This window comes from Coregonus clupeaformis, chromosome 24 (genome assembly GCF_020615455.1).
Source record: "Coregonus clupeaformis isolate EN_2021a chromosome 24, ASM2061545v1, whole genome shotgun sequence".
Classification (NCBI taxonomy): Eukaryota; Metazoa; Chordata; class Actinopteri; order Salmoniformes; family Salmonidae; genus Coregonus; species Coregonus clupeaformis.
In genome coordinates, this window is record NC_059215.1 from 23612490 (window position 1) to 23639321 (window position 26832).

Sequence of the window (26832 nt, forward strand, 5' to 3'; positions counted from 1 at the left end):
ATACCTGTTGCTAGTGAATTGTACTAATCTTGGATTACTTTTACGGGATAGAAGTAAATTGAGGTATTATCAAATGTTGTCAGCAGGGTTAAAACACTTCTCTGGTCCCAGTCAGCTGTCAAAAGAGGAAGTTTTGATAGATAGAGATCTACTTATAGAGAGCTACAGTAGGGCCCCAATTAAGGAAGTTCACAGATGGGTGAAGCAAGGCGCAGTAAATAAGAAAGGAATATGGGTCAAAGACAGCTTACCAATTCTCCTGAAATTACTGTTTAGATATGCTGCAATATTGACACACGGGCAGAGCCATGTGTCAACGGGAGGGATGGATGGTAGAGCAGATTATACAACACTTTGTTGCATATGGGATAACTAATTATAAAAAATTAAAAAATAAAAACGTTTGTTCAAGATGTGTTATCTGTGCTCAAAATAATCACCAGGGCAGACAAAGGGCACCTCAGGGTGAGTATCCTCTGGCTAAGTACCCCTTCCAGCAATTGGAAATTGATTTTATAGAGTTATCACGGAGTGAAGGGAAGAAATTTAGAGTAACCCCAGATAAAGATGGGTTATCCCCCTTTGAGAAAGTGTTTGGAAGACCTTACAGAATGCCACAGTTGGCAGGACCAGAACAGGCAGACATAGAACTAGAGAATACACTAGCAGAACACATGAGAAAATTATTCATTAACCGTATGTCGAAGAATTTGTGTCCTACAGGAGAATTAAAGGAGAAGGTGATTCATAGTATATAACCTGGAGACTGGGTGTGGATCCAATCGTTGAGGAAAAAGGATTGAAAGCAGTCACGCTGGGAGGGACCATACCAAGTCCTATTAGTAACTGCCTTCGCTATAAGAATAGCTGAGAGAGCCACTTGGGTCCACGTTACCCACTGCAAAAAGGTAGGCCCACATACCAACACCGTTGAACACACACAGAGTTAAAGAGAAGAACTGACCCACTAGGGTTCGGGGGTAAACTCTGTTAACGAAGAAACCCTACCCTGACCTTTCATCACTGTGGGGTGTTTATAGAGGTGTGGGTATGGGGAAGTACCAGGCAGGTGGGTCAGGGACAGGATTGGGATGGCGGTTTTGGGGATTTTGGGGGACTCGGAGCTGCATCATCATGTTAACCATATTATGGATTAATCCAGGTCAACCTAAACAGGGAAATTATGAACAAAATAATACCAAGGCACTGATTCGATCTCGTAGAAATACTGAAACCAAGAAAGACTATTGGGGGAATGATTATTTTAATAGTTAAAGTCAGTTTAGGACAAGATGGGGGATTCAAGATACCATTTTGACTTCTCCCATGAAGAGATAGGAGGTTTTGGGGGCTTTGGTAAGAAGGGGGTGTGTACAAGAAAGTTAGGTCCTAGAAGGTATGGTAAATATATTTGCACTGGGGAATGCTCATGTCCTTGGGCAAGGGTGTTTAAACATACCTGGGGATCATACTATGAGAATGGAATGGACGCAGTACACACTAGTAAAACTAAATGCATGCTTTTCAATCGAACGCTGCTGGCACCCGCCCACCCGACTAGAATCGCCACTCTCGACAGGTCTGACCTAGAGTATGTGGACAACTACAAATACCTAGGTGTCTGGTTAGACTGTAAACTCTCCTTCCAGACTCACATAAAGAATCTCCAATCCAAAGTTAAATCTATAATCGGCTTCCTATTTCGCAACAAAGCCTCCTTCACTCATGCTGCCAAACATGCCCTCGTAAAACTGACTTTCCTACCGATCCTTGACTTCGGCGATGTCATTTACAAAATAGCCTCCAACACTCTACTCAGCAAATTGGATGTAGTCTATCACAGTGCCATCCGTTTTGTCTCCAAAGCCCCATACACTACCCACCACTGTGACCTGTACGCTCTTGTTGGCTGGTCCTCACTACATGTTCGTCGTCAAACCCACTGGCTCCAGGCCATCTATAAATCACTGCTAGGCAAATCCCCACCTTATCTTAGCTCATTGGTCACCATAGCAGCACCCACCCGTAGTCTGCGCTCCAGCAGGTATATCTCACTGGTCATTCCCAAAGCCAACACCTCCTTTGGCCGCCATTCCTTCCAGTTCTCTGCTGCCAATGACTGGAACGAATTGCAAAAATCTCTGAAGCTGGAGACTCTTATCTCCCTCACTAACTTTAAGCATCAGTTGTCAGAGCACCTTACCGATCACTGCACCTGTACACAGCCCATCTGAAATTAGCCCACCCAACTACCTCATCCCTATATTGTTATTTATTTTGCTCTTTTGCACCCCAGTATCTCTATTTGCACATAATCTCTTGCACATCTAGCATTCCAGTGTTAATACTATTGTAATTATTTTGCACTATAGCCTATTTATTGCCTTACCTCCATAACTTGCTACATTTGCACACACTGTATATATATTTTCTGTTGTATTTTTGACTTTATGTTTTTTTACCACATATGTAACTCTGTGTTGTTTTTATCGCACTGCTTTGCTTTATCTTGGCCAGGTCGCAGTTGTAAATGAGAACCTGTTCTCAACTGGCTTACCTGGTTAAATAAAGGTTAAATAAAAAAAATAAAAAATAAAAGTACACCGATGGGGAATTAAACAAACCCATGATAAATGTAAAACGGAACTGGTGATAACGGTAAAGTCAATTATGCAAGATGACATAGCAAGGAACTATTGGGCCTGTGTTGATGATTTCGGGGCAGATACAGTGGGGAGAACAAGTATTTGATACACTGCTGATTTTGCAGGTTTTCCTACTTACAAAGCATGTAGAGATCTGTAATTTTTATCATAGGTACACTTCAACTGTGAGAGATGGAATCTAAAAAAAAATCCAGAAAATCACATTGTATGATTTTTAAGTAATTAATTTGCATTTTATTGCATGACATAAGTATTTGATCACCTACCAACCAGTAAGAATTCCGGCTCTCACAGACCTGTTAGTTTTTCTTTAAGAAGCCCTCCTGTTCTCCACTCATTATCTGTATTAACTGCACCTGTTTGAACTCGTTACCTGTATAAAAGACACCTGTCCACACACTCAATCAAACAGACTCCAACCTCTCCACAATGGCCAAGACCAGAGAGCTGTGTAAGGACATCAGGGATAAAATTGTAGACCTGCACAAGGCTGGGATGGGCTACAGGACAATAGGCAAGCAGCTTGGTGAGAAGGCAAAAACTGTTGGCGCAATTATTAGAAAATGGAAGAAGTTCAAGATGACGGTCAATCACCCTCGGTCTGGGGCTCCATGCAAGATCTCACCTCGTGGGGCATCAATGATCATGAGGAAGGTGAAGGATCAGCCCAGAACTACACGGCAGGACCTGGTCAATGACCTGAAGAGAGCTGGGACCACAGTCTCAAAGAAAACCATTAGTAACACACTACGCCGTCATGGATTAATATCCTGCAGCGCACGCAAGGTCCCCCTGCTCAAGCCAGTGCATGTCCAGGCCCGTCTGAAGTTTGCCAATGACCATCTGGATGATCCAGAGGAGGAATGGGAGAAGGTCATGTGGTCTGATGAGACAAAAATATAGCTTTTTGGTCTAAACTCCACTCGCCGTGTTTGGAGGAAGAAGAAGGATGAGTACAACCCCAAGAACACCATCCCAACCGTGAAGCATGGAGGTGGAAACATAATTATTTGGGGATGCTTTTCTGCAAAGGGGACAGGACGACTGCACCGTATTGAGGGGAGGATGGATGGGGCCATGTATCGTGAGATCTTGGCCAACAACCTCCTTCCCTCAGTAAGAGCATTGAAGATGGGTCGTGGCTGGGTCTTCCAGCATGACAACGACCCGAAACACACAGCCAGGGCAACTAAGGAGTGGCTCCGTAAGAAGCATCTTAAGGTCCTGGAGTGGCCTAGCCAGTCTCCAGACCTGAACCCAATAGAAAATCATTGGAGGGAGCTGAATGTCCGTATTGCCCAGCGACAGCCCCGAAACCTGAAGGATCTGGAGAAGGTCTGTATGGAGGAGTGGGCCAAAATCCCTGCTGCAGTGTGTGCAAGCCTGGTCAAGACCTACAGGAAACGTATGATCTCTGTAATTGCAAACAAAGGTTTCTGTACCAAATATTAAGTTATGCTTTTCTGATGTATCAAATACTTATGTCATGCAATAACATGCAAATTAATTACTTAAAAATCATACAATGTGATTTTTGATAAAAATTACAGACCTCTACATGCTTTGTAAGTAGGAAAACCTGCAAAATCGGCAGTGTATCAAATACTTGTTCTCCCCACTGTATATGTTTGAGGTTCATTTTTCAGGAGAGAAATGAATCTTCCACCCCCGAGACAGAACAGCAGGTAGATCTAATTTTATCACCAGAGGTACCAAAAAACTAGTCTAATACCCTTTGGAAGGCCCTCAGAAGGAATCCTAAATAGCACTAAACCACCAAGGGTAGAATATTTCCTCTTGCAGGAAATGAACCAAGGAGAAGTAGAAGGAATTTCAAATGAGAACATCTGGGTAACTACACAGCTAGGGCGTTGGGTCAAACTAATTGTTATGCATGTTCAACAGGTAGGCCAACCCTTGTAACTGCACCTATGCCTCAGACCATGTTCTCTTGTGTGATAGATTTGGGATCAAACCAATCCTCACCTAATTGTTCTGATATTAAAATAACCACTCTTAAAAAGGATAATACTAAGGCACCCCAATTCACCATGAACCCAGGAGATTATCAATGTTATAGACACCAAAGTAATGCGAATTACAGATCAAATTGGAGAACGGTTTACAACAACATTTTTCTGGTGGGTTACAATTGATAAAAATGTTGACTGGATTAATTACATCTACAAAGGTTTGTTAATTAGACAGGGGATGCAGTGAAGAGAATCTCAGGCCAACTATCCGCCACCTCACTCATGACCTGCAGAATAGTTTGGTTCTCGAAATGCTTTTAGCAGAGAAGGGCGGATTTGCAAGATGATGGGAGGTCATTGTTCTATGTTTAACCCCAACAATACAGCCCCAGATGGTACAGTAACTAGAGCACTGGCAGGTCTCACTGCATTAATTAAAGAATGGGCTGAGAACTGGGAGGTGAACACATCAATGACTGGTTGGTTTGATGAAATGTTTGGTAAATGGAAAATTATTGTTGTAACTATTTTAGGCGTGGCAATCGCGTCTATGGGTATGCTTGTTCTTTGTGGATGTTGTCTTATTCCCTGTGTCCGAGGGTTGGTGAGCAAGACGTTGGAAAATGCAGTATCACAGCAGATGGTGAGCTACGGCCCAATCCCAGACTCCGACCAACCGAATGAAGAATATGACCCACCAGGCTTGGTGGAGGACGACGACGATTCAGATAGTTTGAGACTGGATGTTTTCCTAGAACTATAAATCTCTAGTTTAAAAGTTATTGTAATGATATTTTCTGTATTAAAGTCTTGTTTTAAGTATGATGTACTAGTTAACCGATGTTGCAGGATGTGATGAAGCAAATGTTCTTCACTATAGGCATAGACTGTTGTATCCAGATAGTGGGTAAACAGGTTAGGGACCATTGCTAAAGAGTAACGTTACGCTTTTAATCATGGGGTAACCCTGATGAACCTGTATTGAATGAGACTATTTTTTATGTTTTTATATGCAAACCAACTTATATGCTTCAATGTGTGTGATTCATTTCTATAACAACATATATTTTGTGAGTATGTGTGTAAAATTTTGTCAAAGGGTGGATTGATAGATTAATTATTAATGACTAATTATTACATCCTGAAACTGTGTGAAATGTGTTAGAATGTGTGAGTGTAGGACCAGTAAAGACTATGACATTGAGCTACTATTTAGCAATGTGAGTAAGAGTTAGACCAGACAACAAAGGACAAGGAGAACTGTCTACAGGCAACTGAGAAACCAAGATAACTGAGGAATTTAGGGAGGAGAGAAACTGTTAGGTGTGTGTGTGTGTGTGTGTGTATGTGTGTGTGTGTGTGTGTGTGTGTGTGTGTGTGTGTGTGTGTGTGTGTGTGTGTGAACTGATGGTCAGGAGAGCAATTATAAAGTGGAAAACTACAGCCTGCCTACAGAGGGGAGGGATTTTTTCTCTGACGTGTGCATATAAAAATATTGGACGACCATTTTGTTTTAGAATTCTCAATGAATACATCTCTGACTATGCAGACCGGGACTCTGTCCGTTACTTAAATCCCAAAAGACTTACAACCTTTTGGGAGACGTACAGAGACACATAGTTTGTTAAATAATTCACGTAACACTACCTTTCCCGAATTGCGTAGGCCTACTTATACAAGTAACTCAAACTTTATGTCATGGCCACAAATATTCAGGTTTCACCTACATACTGTTTTATTGAATAAAACATTTTCAGTAGTCATATAAAGCACTGAAAATGTAAGTATATGCATTTATTTCAGGGGTAAAGCATTTACAGTATTGTGCTCACAACCAGAAATCTCAAGTAGCTCACATGTATTATTAGTCTTTTGTAATCTATATTTCTCAATTCTAATATTTGTTATGATGGTATGGCATGTTTTTGGTAGATCCCTTATAAATTACAGTCATAATAGTAAATTAGCCATATATTCATTTAAACATGTAAGTACATCTACAGAATGTAAATTTACATCATTTTCTCCATAGAGAATAACCAGCTAGGAGCATAAACAAATACACATGCTGCAACAGCAATCATTTAAATTAGTACTAACAACTCAGAAATCCAACAAAGGTATATTTATTAATAATAATAATAATGTGCCACTGGAATGGTGTACATCTACATGTAGATGGTAGTAGTGGTTGGTCAATAATATTATGTGCTTACATCTTAATTTTTGTCTACGCGTAAACAGCTCTCACTGTCAAATCACAGGGAAGATGTACAAACTCTGTAATTCTCAATGTTTTGTTGAAATTTACTTTTTGCATTAGTAAATTAGTAGGCTAGTCATGCTTTGAATGTACAGTATGTCTGAAATTGTGTTTATTCCTGATGCTGAGAGGACTCTTTAAGATGACAATTACAGTGCTTGGGGGCAAAGAAAAACACTTGATTTCTGATGTCCCAGTAGTTGTTTTACAGTAGTTGAATATGCAGTCATAGCAAGCATGTGTGAAAGGAAATTACTGCTATGCAGCTGGAAAACCATATTACTTAACCCTATTGCTTATGGTCAAGACATGCCAAGTCTTTGGCACCTGCAGACTAAATAAAGCTCCCACATCCAGATCACCTAAAACTGCTCAGCTATTGTATAACTGGTGTTGCGTAAAAGCTGGGTCTTATAGATACTTGGGGTTGAGAGTTGCTACACTGTTACGATTGGACATTCCAAGTGTAAATTAAAAGCTGCAGGGTGGCGAGGACACTTAAAAGTGCTCCTCCTCCAGTTTCTGTGTGACACACTTGATGCGAATGTTTTCTCTGAGGTTGCGGAGACGCGCACTGCGATTTGTGATCTCCTCCACGTTGGTTTTGGGGAACCAGCCCCGCTCCCCATCTGACAGCCGAATGCCCTCCACCCAACCTGTGGATATACAATACACGACAACCTCAGCAAACGAAAACACAGCTATCACTTGTGGTGGTCTACGTGTTTTAGACTCAAACTTTGGGTTTGACATATGATAGAAAAGTCTTATGAACTACTTTAAGGGTAAAGGAGAAAATGTCAAGTGTTTTTATTTTATTGAAGTTGCCCTTTAAAGTTTATACTCATGATGATAGAGTTTAATGTGATGTCACCAAGCGGAGTGTCTCACCGTCACTTGTAATGGTCTTGGCTTGAAGAATATCAGCCTTCTCCAATGTTAGCTCGTCATGCTCTTGGGCCTGGTAGCTCTTGATGCATTGAACTTGAGAAAGATCTGAGTGGAGAAACAACCAAATGTGTCGAAATTAATGAAAAAGGTGTACTACTGTTAAAATCAATTTTTTTAAACTTTAAAAAACATAATGCAATATTTTCCAGGTTACAGTAAATTAAACAATAGAAACTCAGTGAAATGACCGAGGTTGGTCTATAAGTTATTGAAATACTCAACTGCACTGCAACATGTGATTGCTTATGCAGACTACTGATAAAGTAGCTACTCACCATCATTCTCACTGGCCTGCTCAATGTCTTCCAATGGATCATACGGGAACATGGCCGTGATCCATCTCTGTTTCCCACTCCTGGGAAGAAGGAAAACCCATGTAGAGGCTGTCAGTTCTTACATTATCACTACCATTACATATCATGATCGTGATTGATAGTGGTATGTGTACTAGCTCACTCAGTGTGGGCCTTGAGCAGGATCTGGTGTTTGAGCTGCTGGCCCTCACACAGCTGCAGGTGGAAGATGAAGCCTGAGATGCCCTGGAGCTTCTGATTGAGGTCCTTCACCTTCAGCTGCCCAATCTTAGCGTGAACAAACACCATGAACTTCCACGTGCTGCAGACAGACCAAGGACAATAATTTGTCAATGTATGCCATTGTAACCTGTGTGAAATGGCTATCTAGTTAGTGGTGCGCTCTAGTAGCGTTTCAATCGGTGACGTCACTCGCTCTGAGACCTTGAAGTAGTTGTTTCCCTTGCTCTGCAAGGGCTGCGGCTTTTGTGGAGCGATGGGTAACGGTGCTTTGAGGGTGACTGTTGTCGATGTGTGCAGAGGGTCCCTGGTTCGAGCCCAGGTAGGGGCGAGGAGAGGGATGGTAGCAAAACTGTTACACCATGCATCACTCAATCAACCAGCTTTTAGGACATAATGCTATGTGCCATGCATAGCTTAGCATACCTTAGCATAGCATAACTCCATAAATATAAAACACATAGTTTTTTTCTATTCTCCCTCTACATTGTACATATTTAGTACTCACTCCTTTCTCCTGGACAGCAGAAGACAGTCATTGAACAGATGCAGATACACAGGCCTTGTGGGCAACTTGAACTTTGACCCAGAAATACTCATGGTCTGTGTGTCCACCTCCAGCAGTTCTCCGTGTTTGACCAGCCAGCGAGACTGCGAGATCAGAGGGAATATCTAAAAGGGGGAGATGTATGTTATTAATGAGCATGAATGAACAGTTAAGGAATTATTACTGGGTTTAGAGGCATGTAGTTTCTTTACTTGTGATCTACAATGGGCAAACATTACAGGGTTAACCCTTACTGTGGCAGTAAGAAATAGGATTCTTTGTTGTCCAAAACCAATCCAGCAATGGATAGAGGAAAGGGGAAAATACATGAACATACAGTAGGTGTACTGAGAATGAATGAGGTTGTTCCTAATGAGTGATGTTTTCATCTACCTTGCCCTCGAAGTGGATCTTCTTATTGAGGTGAATGAGCTCTTCCATCCTCTTCATTGATTGCACACTGGAGTTACACTCCTTTATAAGCTGGTGTGATATGAACAGTTATTTCAGCGTTTTGGGCACAATAGCCTATTAGACAGAAGTTTAATAATTTCTCCAAAATGCGCTGCAATGTCTATGTCTATGCAATGTATATGGTTTATGACCAGAAATTGGCCTCACTTCAACCTTTGGTATAAGGAGTGGCCGCAGTTCCGAATTCTTCGTAACCCTCTTCCCGATAGCAAAAAATCTGAAGCTTCTGCGCATGTGCGGGATTCTCTACTTTACTCACAGTCTCTGCTCTGCTTGTTTGGCTGCTCAGAGAACAGGCTACTTTGGCAAATTTCAGTGATGAATGGAGAATGGTGCTTATTTAATAATCAAAGCTGAATCAATGTCTGCAAGATCACATAATTATAATATTCTACATAACATAACCGAATATAATAGCATAGTATAACGTTACTGTAAGACAAAAAACACCACCTCATTTCTTATTTTTTTATCATGCGGCAAAATACAGTGCCTTCGGAAAGTATTCAGACCCCTTGACTTTTTCCACATTTTGTTACGTTACAGCCTTATTCTAAAATTGATTACATTGTATTTTTTCCTCATCAATCTACACACAATACCTCATAATGACAAAGCAGATTTTGAAATTTGTGCACATTTATTAAAAAGAAACAACTGAAATATAACATTTACATAAGTATTCAGACCCTTTACTCAGTACTTTGTTGAAGCACCTTTGGCAGCGATTACAGCATCGAGTCTTCTTGGGTATGACACTACAAGCTTGGCACACCTGTATTTGGGGAGTTTCTCCCATTCTTCTCTGCAGATCCTCTCAAGCTCTGTTAGGTTGGATGGGGAGCGTTGCTGCACAGCTATTTTCAGGTCTCTCCAGAGATGTTCGATCTGGTTCAAGTCCGGGCTCTGGCTGGGCCACTCAAGGAAATTCAGAGACTTGTCCTGAAGCCACTCCTGCATTATTTTGGCTGTGTGTTTAGGGTCGTTGTCCTGTTGGAAGGTTAACCTTCGCCCTAGTCTGAGGTCCTGAGCGCTCTGGAGCAGGATTTCATCAAGGATCTCTCTGTACTTTGCTCCGTTAATCTTTGCCTCAATCCTGACTAGTCTCCCAGTCCCTGCCGCTGAAAAACATCCCCACAGCATGATGCTGCCACCACCATGCTTCACCGTAGGGATGGTGGCAGGTTTCCTCCAGATGTGACGCTTGGCATTCAGGCCAAAGTGCTCAATCTTGGTTTCATCAGACCAGAGAATCTTGTTTCTCATGGTCTGAGAGTCCTTTGGGTGCCTTTTGGCAAACTCCAAGTGGGCTGTCATGTGCGTTTTACTGAGGAGTGGCTTCCGTCTGGCCACTCTACCATAAAGGCGTATTTGGTGGAGTGCTGCAGAGATGGTTGTCCTTCTGGAAGGTTCTCCCATCTCCACAGAGGAACTCTAGAGCTCTGTCAGAGTGACCATCAGGTTCTTGGTCACCTCCCTGACCAAGGCCCTTCTCCCCCGATTGGTCAGTTTGGCAGGGCGGCCAGCTCTAGGAAGAGTCTTGGTAGTTCCAAGCTTCATCCATTTAAGAATGATGGAGGCCACTGTGTTCTTGGGGACCTTCAATGCTGCAGAAATGTTTTGGTACCCTTCTCCACATCTGTGCCTTGACACAATCCTGTCTGGGAGCTCTACGGACAATTCCTTCGACCTCATGGCTTGGTTTATGCATTGACATGCACTGTCAACTGTGGGACCATATACAGACAAAGTGTGCCTTTCCAAATCATGTCCAATCAACTGAATTTACCACAGGTAGAGTCCAATCAAGTTGTAGAAACATCTCAAGGACGATCAATGGAAACAGGATGCACCTGAGCTCAATTTCGAGTCTCATAGCAAAGGGTCTGAATACTTATGTAAATAAGGTATTTCTGTTTTTAGTGTTAATTCATTTCAAAAATGTATAAAAACCTGTTTTCACTTTGTCATTATGGGGTATTGTGGGTAGATTAACATCATCTACTCAAACATTTCCTCACTGTTCATAATTTCAAAACAACACTGTACTTCGAAACAACACCATACATAACTCAAGAAGACCCAAATGCATATTACCATGAAACTGATTGAGATCAAATGGTTGGCATGCAGATGCTCCATGGACGTTTTACCGGTAAAACTTGAAGAATGATCATTCACGATCGGCAGTGAGAAATGTAAAGGGAGGGTGACCACAAAAATGTGTGCGTAAAGTATATTGTATATTTTCTGTTACCTTTTTCAGTTCATTGAAGGCCTTGGTGGCTGTGTCCTCATCTCTAGAGCCTGGTGTTGTCCTCTTTAGGATATTCTATAAGATAGAAGGAAGATAGAACATTTTGGATCTGGACTTCACCTTAGGTTACTGCAAAGCCTACTGCTGTATACTGGCCTATTGGCTGGTCCGTAACTTGATGTAAGGTAGTAATGTTCTGTCCCTACAGCCAGTCATGAATAGTTTAATTTTATGGTGAACAGGGGTGCTCTATATCGTACCTCCACCAGCATCTTAAGCCGTGTGATCCTCTGGAACGGAAGGATGAGGAAGGAGGCGAGGGGAAGACGCTGGCAGATGGGGTCTTCCTCCAAACGAGCCAGGATACCTGGGAAGCGAGCATTCTCCTGTCTACAGAGAAAATATAAAACACTAAAATCTAGCAGCATAGTCGGAAAACCTTCACTGGTATGGATTGGAAATGTAGTGTATATCCGTGGTCACGAACCCTGTTTCTGGAGAGCTACAGGGTTTCGTTCCAACCCAGCACTAACACACTTGGTCTTGATGATTAGTTGATTAGTTGAACCAGGTGTGTTAGTGCAGGGCTGGAACAGAAACCTGCACACCCTCTATGGGTTAACCTCCCAATCCATATGTATAAAGCAACTATTTAAGTGTGTGTACTAGGCACTGAGCGACGTACAGTAATTTTCAAGCATCATACTTACAGTCTCAAATGTGCAACGAAGTCAAATAGAAATACACACAAAGTAAGACTGCTCACAACAGGCGCTGGTAGGTCTGTTCCTGGTAGGCCTGGTTGGTCACGTAGGGGAGGTAGACCCTGCGCAGGGCGGGACAGTGGGCCAGGACGATGTCACACACGTCAAAACGCAAGATGTCCTCCTCCAGCCTGTGTTCCAGGTCCTGCAGGAACCTAGACAGAGAGGAAGAGAGAGCGAGAGGAAGTGACAGAGAAACAAAGAAAGTGACAAATTCAGAGCAGAAAGAGTGAGTGGTCGAGATAGAGAGATGCTGAAAGTAAGAGAAACAGAACAAAAAAAACGGAGCGAAATAACAAGACAGAAAAAAACAGAAATAATCTCATGACATGCATTCAAGCAATTTACTCTCCCATCAGTGTCATGTTACTATACTGTACCGCTCACTGACGTCCTTGACCTCTGGGAGCTTGGAGAAGAGCCACTGTCTGTCCTGGGTCCCCAGACACTCCCCCAGCTCCTGGGACAGCATAAAGTGGTCTACTGCGATGGCCAGGCTCCGGATGTACGACGCCTCAGACGTCACTAGCTCAAACTTGGCCTGTGATGAGGAGACATTATGGGCCTTTAGGAAGCAATAACCTCTCACTCACAATTAAAAGCATGATGCTTTATTTATCTAAATAAGTATCAAAATCATGATGTTATCATGAGACATTATGGGGAAACACAGGGTTAAAATAAAATCATGAATATAATTTTATGACCACAAATGTTATGTCAAAATATGTTAACCCACAAAAAAGGTAATCCATCACATAGATGAAACAAATCAACTTGGCTGGCTAATTGGATATGCTTAAAGCCTGTAGGGCTGCCATAGAGATGGATAGAGGGTGCACTTTCCATAAAAGATATGCACAACTTCTATCCGTCTCTATGAGTGCTGCCTAAATCCTAATCTGGCTTGATGTCATCCTCATGCTCTCACCTCCTGTAGTTTGCGCTCCTCGTTGCTGAAGTTGTCCAGCTGATCGCTGGTCTGGACATCAGGGATGTCCTGCCACAGGGAGAAGGTGGAGCCTTGTGACGAGCGAAAGGAGCTAGACGGAGAAAGATTGGACGGAGATGGGATCTCCCCAGCCCCTTTCACCCTTAGCCCCTCCTCCTCAGCACCCTGCTGTCTCTGGATTTCTCGGTTGATTGCAACGTCACAGTACTCCTGGTACAGAATTGCTGAGGAGAGTGAGAGAGAGCAAGAGCGAGGGAGAAAGAGAGAACGAGAGAGAGAGAAAGACGAGAGAGAGAGAGACGCGAGAGAGAGAGAGAGAGAGAGAGAGAGAGAGAGAGAGAGAGAGAGAGAGAGAGAGAAAGAAGTAAGAAGAGTATATAGGGTTGATTGAGAATTCAAATCATTGTTGAAGAAAGTAAAAATAATTACTTTCAGATGTTATGTTGTTATGTAGCATGTGGTTGAACGAGTGTGAACACCATTGCTATGCCATATAAATACCATTGACACTGGAGGTGGAGAAGAGAGGTGGAATTAACAAAATTATTGACACAGGAGAAGAGAAAAGTAAGACTCACAGCTGGGGAGAAACCGTGACAGACGATTGGAGCTGCTGATTGTGGGAGGAGTGCACCAATCCTCCTCGATGGATTTCTTCCTCATACTGTGAGAATGGTGGTAGTTATAGTTGTTATAACAGTGTTATTTACAGCTGACATCTTTAGGACCCACTTCCAGCAAAGATGTATAGTTGAAATGCGACTTTGTGAGTTTAATCTTGATAATATATACCCATTTTAGTTATTAAAACACACTTTTTGATTGTGAATCCGGTGCTCCGTCGATGTTGTTGCATGTTATTGTCAGCAGAGGGCAGTGGCGGTACAGGTCCTACAGGACTGTGGGGGGCGCTGTGACTGGAACCACCTGAGCCACGGTGCCTGGAAGTGGATTTATCTGGAGAAGAAGAAGGTAGATAGAGGTAGAGGTCTTCATGAGTCCAACAGACCCAAAATTCAGATATCCAACCCAGGACCCGAGCGGGTCCTACATTTTGACTTTTGTCTCGGATCTGAGTGGGTCTGATATAATTGCCATGGGTCTCAGGCATGTGCAATTAAAATTGATTTACCGACTGGACCCAATTGGACCTGTCCTCTGTTAATTAACTGTTTGTGTGATGAGAACTGCGCGAGCTTGTTATCTGTGTCAGCCAATTGCAACTCAAGAAAACGTATAGCTTATGTCCTGCTGAAACTGGTTCCAGCTGCTCACATCACGTGTGCCTGCTGCTGAGGAGAGAGAGAGAGACAGAGAGAGAGAGAGAGAGAGAGAGAGAGAGAGAGAGAGAGAGAGAGAGAGAGAGAGAGAGAGAGAGAGTAAACAGAGGCTTGGCCTAGGCTACTGTTGATTGCAAAGATGGATTCTCTTTCATTGAAGAAAAGCAAAAGTTAGAGGACAAAGAGTATAGTGAAGAGAAGCCGACGAGGGGAATGTCCTCAGGGACAAGTTTTAATATTGTAGTGGACAAAGATGAGAAGAATGTTGGCGCGGCCAAATGGACTGTCTGCAACTCGCTCTTCAGGTTTGATGCAATTTTCTACCCTTCGTTTATTTATTTCGTATTTATTATCAAATGTTTAGTCATTAATAATAATAATTATTATTATAGGCCTGTTATAAAATAAATAGCATTAGCCTATTACTGTCATTTGTTGGGTAGGCGTATGGTAGACAATCGCCTTTGTTGGTAATAGCTGCAATATAAGCCATTTTTGTTGGACAAATTAAGTTCCAGCTGTAACGTTGTGTTTGCTGCAATATAATAGAATGACCGGTAGGCCTATTTTTATTTATTTTTTACCGGTAGGCCTACTATGCTACTCGCACTCAAACCATGAAATGGAAAAACCAAAGAGGGCAAGATGCAAAACAATGACTTGACTTACTTTTGATATTACCCTAATAAAGTTAAGCAACTTCTGTAAAGGTTTGGAGTGGTATGGCTATTATTAGGCTTAGCTACTGCAGGCCTATGAAGGCAGTGCGCACCGGCACTCCAACTGACTCCCACAGTTCAACCTGAGGTGAGGAAGAAGGTTTTAGGCCTACCAGAGTTACTCTTTTAATCTAACAATATAATGCTTATCTTAAAAAAATTATTTTGATAGGAAATTTACGAATTACATTTTACATTTACATTTTAGTCATTTAGCAGATGCTCTTATCCAGAGCGACTTACAGTTAGTGAGTGCATACATTATTTAATTTTTTCATACTTTTAGCCTCCTTCTGTACGCCTACATCTGTATAGCAGTAGTAACCTACCTGACAAGTATGAAGAAATGCATGTCGATGTTATTGGCAGTTTTTAAGTACAGGTAACTGTGGATCATTTGGCCAATATCGCTTGTTTATTGATGGCGCTTGCAGCGCCCAGTTGAAGGTTTCTTTCTCTCGCTCTTTCTACTCTCTGATCTGAATGGGTCTCTCGGATCCGAACCAGCATGGGTCTGTTTGGGTCTGTTTTCCACTGTCCTTTTTGGGTCTGACTGTCCTCGGGTCCATTCGGAATGGGTCTTGTTTTTTTTCTTCAAATTAGTTTATGCATATCGGGTCAGGTGGACCCGTGAAGACCTCTAGATGGAGGTGGAGGAAACTAGCAGACACACAACCACCATAGAATGTTGCCTCAAAGTTGCCTCAAATTGCTAAATTATTTATTAGCATTTTTGGCTGTTAATGTTGTTATGAGACATGCAATGCTGTCAGAAGCCTTGTGTCTAACACATCCCACTGCAGTGGTGCTCAACCCTGAGGCGGGACACTTACAGTCAGAGCTGAGGTTGCTGGAGGTCTGCCTGTCACGGGAAGCCACGCGAGCCGACAGCGACTTGCCCAGCTTTAACGTGAACGAGTTCTTCCTCTGGGACAGCTGCAGCCGTGAGATCAGCTCAGAGGCAGAGAAGCGCCGCCGCTCGTGTTCCGCCATGCGAGAGCAGACTAAAGAGCTCCCCCTGGTGGCCGAGGAATTCTGTACAGCCTCACAGTTCAAGACAGAGGAGTCCTCTGACAACTGTAGTGGCTCTGCAGACAGAGGTGGAGTCTTTGGGGGGTTGGGGGTTTGGGGGTCTACGGCAACCCCTGTTGATGAGGGACTCGTGGCGTCTTCAGGGTCTCCCCCGAGGTCCTCCTCCAGGAAGGAGTCGAAGGGTCCTGGGAAGAGGTAGTCGCCTTCCAGAACGGGGCTGGCCAGAGATTCGTCGCTCAGGCTGTCTGGTGAGTACACTCGCATCTTACGCCCTGGGACACAACACAAACAACACTCAGGTGTAAATGTCTCTCCGAACTACAGTCCAATCATATTGGATATGGCCTTGTGCAAAATATTTCTAAAGTAAGATTTTAAGTATGATTTTGAAGTCCCACAGATAAAAATAGGTAGGGGGGATAAAATGAAGGGGGAATAAAACATTCTCATGATGAGCACTAACAGAGAGTTGAAGATGTGGAATGGATAGATACTGTACTTACGGATGGATTTTTCCTTGAGGGAGCTCTGTGACGACCTCCTCTGTGGTCGACAGGTATCTGGCTTCTGCAGCCACGGAGGCTCAGGAGAGGATGGAGAGCCAGGTGGCTGAGAGTCCCAGGAGTCTGTGTCCCTGTACATGGAGGACAGAGGAAAGGACAGGGGCAGGCTGAGGGCTGCGTGGAGGGGAAGAAACACAGATGACACTGCCATGGGTCTCTCACACTGCTCCTGTACTGGAGGGTCAGTCCTGCTATCTTCCTGGATAACCAGCTCAACCTCGCCCCCTAGCGCCTGAGAGTCTAAACTCAGGTCTGTATCAGTAATAGTGTAACGATCAGGGTTACTTCTCCCACTGCCAATTTGTGCTTCACTCGTGTGTTTGCGATGATTCAGAGACAACGGGCTGAAGCGCTGGGTGTCTGCAGTAGGGGAGCCCCAGCCTTTGACGATGGGGGTCACAGGCGGCTGCAGCTCGATGAAGGTCAGAGTCTCCTGCTGACACACAGCGATGTGCTTGTGGTGGCACTGCCGCAGGAGAGGCCTGTCGTCCTGGGCCTCGCTCAAAGCCTGGGACTCGCCTGAGACCGGGATCCACATGCTGGGGCTCTTTCCTCGGAAACGGAAGGCGTGTAGGTGAGGCTGGAAGTCAGGGAGAGGGAAGAATCCATACCCGGGTAGCATGACTGAGAGAACACATGGGAGCTGTAGAAGAAAGGAGAAAAAGTGTTTGCCAACATAGTATCCTCTTGCCATATCTGGTAAAACAGCACCCACTGTAGGCTATATTGTATTCACTTATCTCTATTAAACACTTCATCATTTGGTCTCTCATTCAGGCTTCCCTCTATAGAAGGCATGAAATGCAGTTGAGCGGGTCGAGAACTTCAAGTTCCTCAGTGTCCAAATCATTAAGGACTTAAAATGGTCCAATCACACGGGCACAGTTGTGAAGAAGGCGCAACAGCACCTCTTCCCCAACAGGAAGTTGAAAAGGTTTGGCATGGGCCCTCAAATCCTCAAAAAATTCTACAGCTGCACCATTGAGAGCATATTGACTGTCTGTATCACTGCTTGGTATGGAAACAGCACTCCCCTCGATCGCATGGCGCTACAGAGGGTGGAGTGGACAGCCCAGTGCATCACTGGGGCCAAGCTCCCTGCCATCCAGGACCTCTATGTCAGGCGGTGTGAAAGGAAGGCCCAGAAAATCGACACCAGCCCAGAAAAAAGACACCAGCCACCCAAGCCATTGACTGTTCTCTCTGCTTCCGCACGGCAAGCGGTACCATCGCAGCATGTCTGACACCAACAGGCTCCTGAACAGCTTCTATCCCCAAGCCATAAGACTGCTAAATAGCTAACCGAACGGATACACAGACTGTCTGAGTTGACCCTTGTATTTAATTTATTTATTTGCACTGAGAGGACTTTTTTGCACACTCACAGGACTCTACACACTCACGCACACTGACACTCCAACACACACATAACATTCACACACATTTAAACTGACTCTACACACACACACTCACATACAATCATCATTTACGATGCTGCTACTCTGTTTATCATATATCCTGATGCCCAGTCACCGTACTCCTACACATATCTAAAGTGCCTTCAGAAAGTATTCACACCCCTTGACTTATTCCACATTTTGCTGTGTTAAAGCCTGAATTCAAAATGGAAAAAATATATTTATTCTACTCATAATACCTCATAATGACGAAGTTAAAATATGTTTTTAGAAATGTTTGCAAATGTATAAAAAATGAAATACAGAAATATCTATTCACACCCCTGAGTCACTACTTTCTAGAAGCACCTTTGGCAGCGATTATAGCTCTTTCTGGGTAAGTCATTCTGGGTAAGTCTCTAAGAGCTTTCCACACCTGTATTGTACAGCATTTGCCCATTATTCTTAAACAAATTATTCAAGCTCTGTCAAATTGGTTGTTGATCATTGCTAGACACCACTTTCAGATCTTGCCATAGATTTTCAAGTAGATTTAAGTTAAAACTGTCCCTCGACCACTCAGGAGCATTCACTGTCTTCTTGGTAAGCAATTCCAGTGTAGATTTGGCCTTGTTTTTTAGGTTATTGTCCTGCTGAAAGGTGAAATAATCTCCCAGTGCCTGGTGGAAAGCAGACTGAATCAGGTTTTCCTCTAGGATTTTGCCAGTGCTTAGCTCCATTCCATTTCAACAAATAAAGTAAATGTAAAATGCACATTAACATCATCAGTCTAATAATTTTCCCATAATCTCAAACTGTTCCCTTTTAATTTCTACAATGCTTAATTTAGCCCTAAACATATAGGCCAATTCACACGAGTGTAAGGGGTTAAGATGACCTAGCATGACTCAATGTTTGCATACTGTTGCTAAGGCATTCCATGGAGTTCATCAGTGACTGCACGAGGCCAATCTTATACACAAACATTGCTTTCAGTTTGTGTATGCCAAAACAAACCAATCAGGTCCCCTGCACTCATAATTGTCCTGGTTTTGTAATGTATACTTTTAACAAATTGAATATTGCTTGTGATATTTTCCGTTTGTTGTATCTCTCACTCACTATGTACAGTGAGGGAAAAAAGTATTTGATCCCCTGCTGATTTTGTACGTTTGCCCACTGACAAAGAAATGATCAGTCTATAATTTTAATGGTAGGTTTATTTGAACAGTAAGAGACAGAATAACAACAACAAAATCCAGAAAACAACGCATGTCAAAAATGTTATAAATTGATTTGCATTTTAATGAGGGAAATAAGTATTTGACCCCTCTGCAAAACATGACTTAGTACTTGGTGGCAAAACCCTTGTTGGCAATCACAGAGGTAAGACGTTTCTTGTAGTTGGCCACCAGGTTTGCACACATCTCAGGAGGGATTTTGTCCCACTCCTCTTTGCAGATCTTCTCCAAGTCATTAAGGTTTCGAGCCTGACGTTTGGCAACTCGAACCTTCAGCTCCCTCCACAGATTTTCTATGGGATTAAGGTTTGGAGACTGGCTAGGCCACTCCAGGACCTTAATGTGCTTCTTCTTGAGCCACTCCTTTGTTGCCTTGGCCGTGTGTTTTGGGTCATTGTCATGCTTGAATACCCATCCACGACCCATTTTCAATGCCCTGGCTGAGGGAAGGAGGTTCTCACCCAAGATTTGACGGTACTTGGCCCCGTCCATCGTCCCTTTGATGTGGTGAAGTTGTCCTGTCCCCTTAGCAGAAAAACACCCCCAAAGCATAATGTTTCCACCTTCATGTTTGACGGTGGGGATGGTGTTCTTGGGGTCATAGGCAGCATTCCTCCTCCTCCAAACACGGCGAGTTGAGTTGATGCCAAATAGCTCGATTTTGGTCTCATCTGACCACAACACTTTCACCCAGTTCTCCTCTGAATCATTCAGATGTTCATTGGCATACTTCAGACGGGCATGTATATGTGCTTTCTTGAGCAGGGGGACCTTGCGGGCGCTGCAGCATTTCAGGGATTCACGGCGTAGTGTGTTACCAATTGTTTTCTTGGTGACTATGGTCCCAGCTGCCTTGAGATCATTGACAAGATCCTCCCGTGTAGTTCTGGGCTGATTCCTCACCGTTCTCATGATCATTGCAACTCCACGAGGTGAGATCTTGCATGGAGCCCCAGGCCGAGGGAGATTGACAGTTATTTTGTGTTTCTTCCATTTGCGAATAATTGCACCAACTGTTGTCACCTTCTCACCAAGCTGCTTGGCGATGGTCTTGTAGCCCATTCCAGCCTTGTGTAGGTCTACAATCTTGTCCCTGACATCCTTGGAGAGCTGTTTGGTCTTGGCCATGGTGGAGAGTTTGGAATCTGATTGATTGATTGCTTCTGTTGACAGGTGTCTTTTATACAGGTAACAAGCTGAGATTAGGAGCACTCCCTTTAAGAGTGTGCTCCTAATCTCAGCTCGTTACCTGTATAAAAGACACCTTGCGGGCGCTGCAGCATTTCAGTCCTTCACGGCGTAGTGTGTTACCAATTGTTTTCTTGGTGACTATGGTCCCAGCTGCCTTGAGATCATTGACAAGATCCTCCCGTGTAGTTCTGGGCTGATTCCTCACCGTTCTCATGATCATTGCAACTCCACGAGGTGAGATCTTGCATGGAGCCCCAGGCCGAGGGAGATTGACAGTTATTTTGTGTTTCTTCCATTTGCGAATAATTGCACCAACTGTTGTCACCTTCTCACTGTTCAAATAAACCTACCATTAAAATTATAGACTGATAATTTCTTTGTCAGTGGCCAAACGTACAAAATCAGCAGGGGATCAAATACTTTTTTCCCTCACTGTAACAATCTGTTGTGGGCAGTGTGAAAGATATACTCGCTAAGGAAGAAGTCTGTTCATTGGAGCACAATGGAGGTTGAACATGGACACATGCATAGGAGTGTGCCACCCCCCACCCCCCCGGTCTGGCCCTGTGCGGCTGCTGAGCCATGTCTTCCTGCTCTAATTAAAGACTGCTCCACACACAGCTCTCAGCCCCCTGTATTTATCCTCCACACACACACACCTCCTTCATCTACAGATGGCATGCCGAGCCAGGCCAGAGCCACAACAGACACACACACATTCAGCCAGAACCCTTCAACAGACGGCCAAACCAAGTGAGACTATATCTTCAGCCCCTGTCACCTTTCACTTTTTCACCCTTTCACCTGAGAATATAGATCCATCTTTCTCTCACAGTGTTTAACCTTTAACCTGGATGTTATGACATGACTAGTGGTCAAGAGATTCAGAGAGAGAGAGAGAGGAGGGAGAAAGAGAGTCACAGTCTGGGCCATTGACCCACAAATGATTCACCCAATGACAAATGAAAAAGAGGTCTGCAGTTTATGCTAGTGTTACTAACTATAAGAAAATGATGAACAGTGAGGGATATTATTGGAATGTACATGAGTTTTCAAAGCCAGACATCCAGTGAGTGAGTATGATTACCATTTATATTAGTGTCTTGGGGTAGTGGAGTATTGAATTGAATCAATTTGAAACTACTTCCAGACCTTCATAATGCTTGAAAGTTTCTCACCACAGACCTTCATAATGCTGTGAAAGTTTCTCACCACAGACCTTTATAATGCTGTGATAGTTTCTCACCACAGACCTTTATAATGCTGTGATAGTTTCTCACCACAGACTTCATTGATATACTCAGAGGGCAGCCTCTTTTTAATCTGTCTTTTCATACTGCACCCCTCCTCACTGCACAGGCAATCCTCCCCGCCGCTCTCTACTCAAACACCACTCAGGTAACAGGCACAGGCTCCCAGTTAAAGAGAGAGACACACACACACACACACACAGACCCACACACGGACGCACACCTGCTGCACAAACAGCTCCTTCTCCTTTCACACAACCACACCCGCTCATGAGTGCACAGATCGGCAAGTTGAGGCCCTCTCTGCCTCGCACACACGCACTCACGAACGCACACATAAATGCAGACACAATCGGTTGCCTGTTCCCTGCTTTAGACAAAGGCTTTCTTTATCCTTATGGCTCAGGGTAGGTTGCCTGGTACACAGAATATCTGAGAGGGTGTGGGAACTGTTTGTGATCCTTACACACTAAGCTAGAGTAGAGTCAACTACTCTCACAGTAAATGAATGCATCTTGAATACATACAGTAACCTCTGTAATTATTCGGGCAGTGAAGCATTTTTTCTTCTTTTGGCTCTATACTTCAAAATGTTGGATATGAGGTTAAAGTCCCGACTGTCAGTTTTAATTTTAGGGTTATTTCATCCATATCGGGTGAACCATTTAGAAATTACAGCACTTTTTGTACATAGTCCCTTCATTTTAGGGGACCAAAAGTATTGGGACAAATTCACCCTGTAAATGCAGTGGATATACAGTGCATTCGGAAAGTATTCAGACCCCTTGACATTTTCCACATTATGTTACATTACAGCTTTATTCTAAAATGGATTAAATCGTTTTTTCCCCCTCATCAATCTACACACAATACCCCATAATGAAAAAGCAAAAAACTGGTTTTTAGACATTTTTGCAAATGTATAAAAAAATAAAAAAAACAGAAATATCACATTTACATAAGTATTCAGTACTTTGTTGAAACACCTTTGGCAGCGATTACAGCCTTGAGTCTTCTTGAGTATGACGCTACAAGCTTGGCACACCTGTATTTAGGGAGTTTTTCCCATTGTTCTCTGCAGATCCTCTCAAGATCTGTTAGGTTGGATGGGGAGCGTTGCTGCACAGCTATTTTCAGGTCTCTCCAGAGATGTTCGATCGGGTTCAAGTCCGGGCTCTGGCTGGGCCACTCAAGGACATTCAGAGACTTTTCCCGAAGCCACTCCTGCGTTGTCTTGGCTGTGTGCTTAGGGTCATTGTCGTGTTGGAAGGTGAACCTTCGCCCCAGTCTGAGGTCCTGAGCACTCTGGAGCAGGTTTTCATCAAGGATCTCTCTGTACTTTGCTGTGTTCATCTTTCCCTCGATCCTGACTAGTCTCTCAGTCTCTGCCGCTGAAAAACATTCCCACAAGCATGATGCTGCCACCACCATGCCTCACCGTAGGGATGGTGCCAGGTTTCCTCCAGACGTGAAGCTTGGCATTCGGGCCAAAGAGTTCAATCTTGGTTTCATCAGACCAGAGAATCTTGTTTCTCATGGTCTGAGAGTCCTTTAGGTGCCTTTTGGCAAACTCCAAGTGGGCTGTCATGTGCCTTTTACTGAGGAGTGGCTTCCGTCTGGCCACTCTACCATAAAGGCCTGATTGGTGGAGTGCTGCAGAGATGGTTGTCCTACTGGAAGGTTCTCCCATCTCCACAGAGGAACTCTGGAGCTCTTTCAGAGTGACCATCGGGTTCTTGGTCACCTCCCTGACCAAGGCCCTTCTCCCCCGATTGCTCAGTTTGGCCAGGTGGCCAGCTCTAGGAAGAGTCTTGGTGGTTCCAAACTTCTTCCATTTAAGAATGATGGAAGCCACTGTGTTCTTGGGGACCTTCAATGCTGCAGAAATGTTTTGGTACCATTCCCCTGATCTGTGCCTCGACACAATCCTGTCTTGGACAATTCCTTCGACCTCATGGCTCTGACATGCACTGTCAACAGTGCCAAGAGTGTGCAAAGCTGTCATCAAGGCAAAGGGTGGCTATTTGAAGAATCTCAAATATAAAATATATCTTGATTTGTTTAACACTTGTTTGGTTACTACATGATTCCATATGTGTTATTTAATAGTTTTGATGTCTTCACTATTATTCTACAATGTAAAAAATAAAGAAAAACCCTTGAATGAGTAGGTGTGTCCAAACTCTTGACTGGTAGTGTAAGTGAATTTATCCCAATACTTTTGGTCCTCTAAAATGGGGGGACTATGTACAAAAAGTGCTGTAATTTCTAAACTGTTCTCTCGATGGGGATAAAAATAACCTCAAATTAAAGCTGACAGTCTGCACTTTAACCTCATAGTCATTATTTGATTTAGAATCCAAACTTTTGGAGTATAGAGCCAAAAGAAGAAAAAATGCCTCACTGTCCCAATAATTAGGGCACTGTACATGTCAGGTGGGGAAAACGTTTTTACCAAAGCAGTGTGGGATAGTATAAGAGACACATGTTGGCTGACACACACTCAGTTAGTTAGTATGGTTATACACACGTACAATAAGACAGTATCCAGTCTGAGTCTATAACCTGTTGATATCCAGTCTACAACTGTGTTGGGCCCCAAAACCTTAGGCTGTCGCTACTATCATACAGCAAAACATGTAATATGTAACACCCTGCAACCCTGCAAGGTCTGCACATTCCATCTAGGCACCTCATCTACTGATAGCTACCAACAAGGTAATCTCCATAAATACATCCGAGTAAGTTATGTATTTCATGCACTCATTACATTTCCATTCATTCAATTCAAAAGCGTATAATTTGCCTTTGGTATTAAAGTGTTATTTGGGAGTGTTATGGACTTTGGTGTAGGTGTTTTCTCTGTAATTTTTGTATTTCTACTAGCATCTCTTTTGATTATGATTAAGAACAGTGTTCGTAATTTTGTGGCATAATCCCGTATCTGACTCATATATCATGGATATGACCATAAATTCAATTATGATTCAAGTCTCCATGCCTGTATCATCAGACACTTTAAGTTAGCTTGTTTGCCGTTTGGCAGGACAGACCATAGAGATAGAACAAAGTGTGATCTCTATGGGATAGATATGGTAATAATGTTATCATGGGATTCACGGCAGTTAAACAAATACATTGTGACTGTGGTAATAATAGGGTATGATGACTGGTGGCACTGTTGGGATTGATTAACAGCCTTACAACAGTCAACACTATTTCAAAAGACAGTCCTCCTTAATCTCAGTCAACTTGCATAAATCTCTCTGTATCTCTTCCCAGTTTCAAAGGGAAACCGTAAGTCAGGGGACAGACAGAGACCTGTCCTGAAGATGGAGTCTTGCGTCTCCTCCCCCATGTCCCTTGTCCAGAGTTATGGGGTCTGTATTGGGATGAGTGTGTTTGAGCAGGCGGAGCAGAGTGGCCTGGCGGTGTGGTGTGACCCCATCCTGTGTGTGTGTGAGAAGATAGTGAAGCCCTGTCACATCGTGACATTAATTGCCCTGCAGTAGACTGGGGGACTCTGCCACTATGCCATAGACATCCTATATACTCTATGTGACATCACGGCACAATTGGCTATGCTGGTGAGGCAGCGCCATATCATTTAAATGACCAGACTGGGCATTCCCATTCAAGGTAAGTTCTAGTAATTATATTTCTATGGGCAAAGTGGTATCTGACTATGTACAGTATGAAATATTGAGGGTATAGAACTCTGAAGGAGATTATCAAACCTTTCCTCCACTAGCACTGATAATAATGTGAGGAGATTAATTCAGGATTGGATACTGAGATGAAAATGACATGAAATGTATTTATAATGAAACCCCACCTGAAAAGCCATTGCAACTTATAACACTCTGAACCACTTACTGCGACCAGTCCCTCAAAATCAAAAGACTAAAGTGTCAAGTCGTTGATATGAATGGCTGGGTAGATGTTTTTAAAAAGGGGTATTCTGATTTTTCCTTGTCTGCTGTGTGCACCCACAGGTGAGGTTCTCTGAGGCCATGGATGGGAAAGAAAGACCCCTTAATGTTGACAATTGGTGTGGGTCCTAAGCCTGTTCAGATCCTAGGGCAGCTACTCCTTCCCTTTTAAGACATACTGACAACCTGGCTTACCCTGACACAAAGAACTGACATACAGGGAGAACTTTGGTGGATGGACGCACACCTGAGCATAGCGAGAGAGTGATTTTAGCTGTCTTTGATTAGAGGGACACAACATTAGAAAGATTTCCTGTTGAGTATATGACCTCCGACAAACTCGGCAAAGAGTCGGGATCCTAGCTAACAGACAGCACAAACAACAATATATTATTTAAAAGTCCGCAAAAATGTGGAGCCTCTCGCATGTAAACAATAAGACATCTGCAGCTTTGCCTTCCCCCTCTTGGTGCACCAGCACATCCTGTCCCCTCCACAATAATATCCCCCCTGTCAAAGAGACAGATTGTGTGAGGTAGATGAGCAGCAGACACAGACTCGGCTTAGTCAGGAGGGTGAGTTTCAAACCTGGGGTTCAAATACTATTTGAAATCATTTCAAATACTTTAGCTGTGCTTGATTGAGCGTCCATGTTGCAATGAACCAATAGAAAAGTCCCAAAAGTGTAATCCCCGCCCACCTGACACTCCAGGCAGGGTAAAGCCAACCCTCAAAATATTTGAAAGATTTTAAATTGTATTTGAACCCAGGTGGGTTGAGTTTATAAAGGAAGTAATCTTATTAAAGGCCGATTTCTTTTCTCAATTCAGATATCAAAATATTAGCT

General features: G+C 43.3%; 1 protein-coding gene across 2 annotated transcripts in view; it reads right to left on the reverse strand.

The window, feature by feature from the left end:
• Window positions 1-6356: 6356 nt before the first annotated feature.
• Window positions 6357-26832, reverse strand: part of LOC121538432 (rho guanine nucleotide exchange factor 19) — a 39125-nt gene continuing 18649 nt past the window's right edge. The window contains exons 2-16 of one of the 2 annotated variants that reach the window (XM_041846424.2): window positions 16915-17617; window positions 16213-16683; window positions 14196-14337; window positions 13959-14044; window positions 13360-13604; window positions 12809-12969; window positions 12431-12583; window positions 11925-12054; window positions 11665-11739; window positions 9327-9416; window positions 8895-9058; window positions 8310-8468; window positions 8129-8208; window positions 7794-7898; window positions 6357-7558 (exon numbers count right to left, since the gene is read on the reverse strand). In XM_041846424.2, the coding sequence (XP_041702358.2) occupies window positions 7401-7558; window positions 7794-7898; window positions 8129-8208; window positions 8310-8468; window positions 8895-9058; window positions 9327-9416; window positions 11665-11739; window positions 11925-12054; window positions 12431-12583; window positions 12809-12969; window positions 13360-13604; window positions 13959-14044; window positions 14196-14337; window positions 16213-16683; window positions 16915-17596 (2901 nt within the window). In that variant the 5' untranslated portion in view covers window positions 17597-17617 and the 3' untranslated portion in view covers window positions 6357-7400. The remainder of the gene's footprint in view (window positions 7559-7793; window positions 7899-8128; window positions 8209-8309; window positions 8469-8894; window positions 9059-9326; window positions 9417-11664; window positions 11740-11924; window positions 12055-12430; window positions 12584-12808; window positions 12970-13359; window positions 13605-13958; window positions 14045-14195; window positions 14338-16212; window positions 16684-16914; window positions 17618-26832) is intronic. The other variant, XM_041846425.2, reaches the window with a different exon arrangement.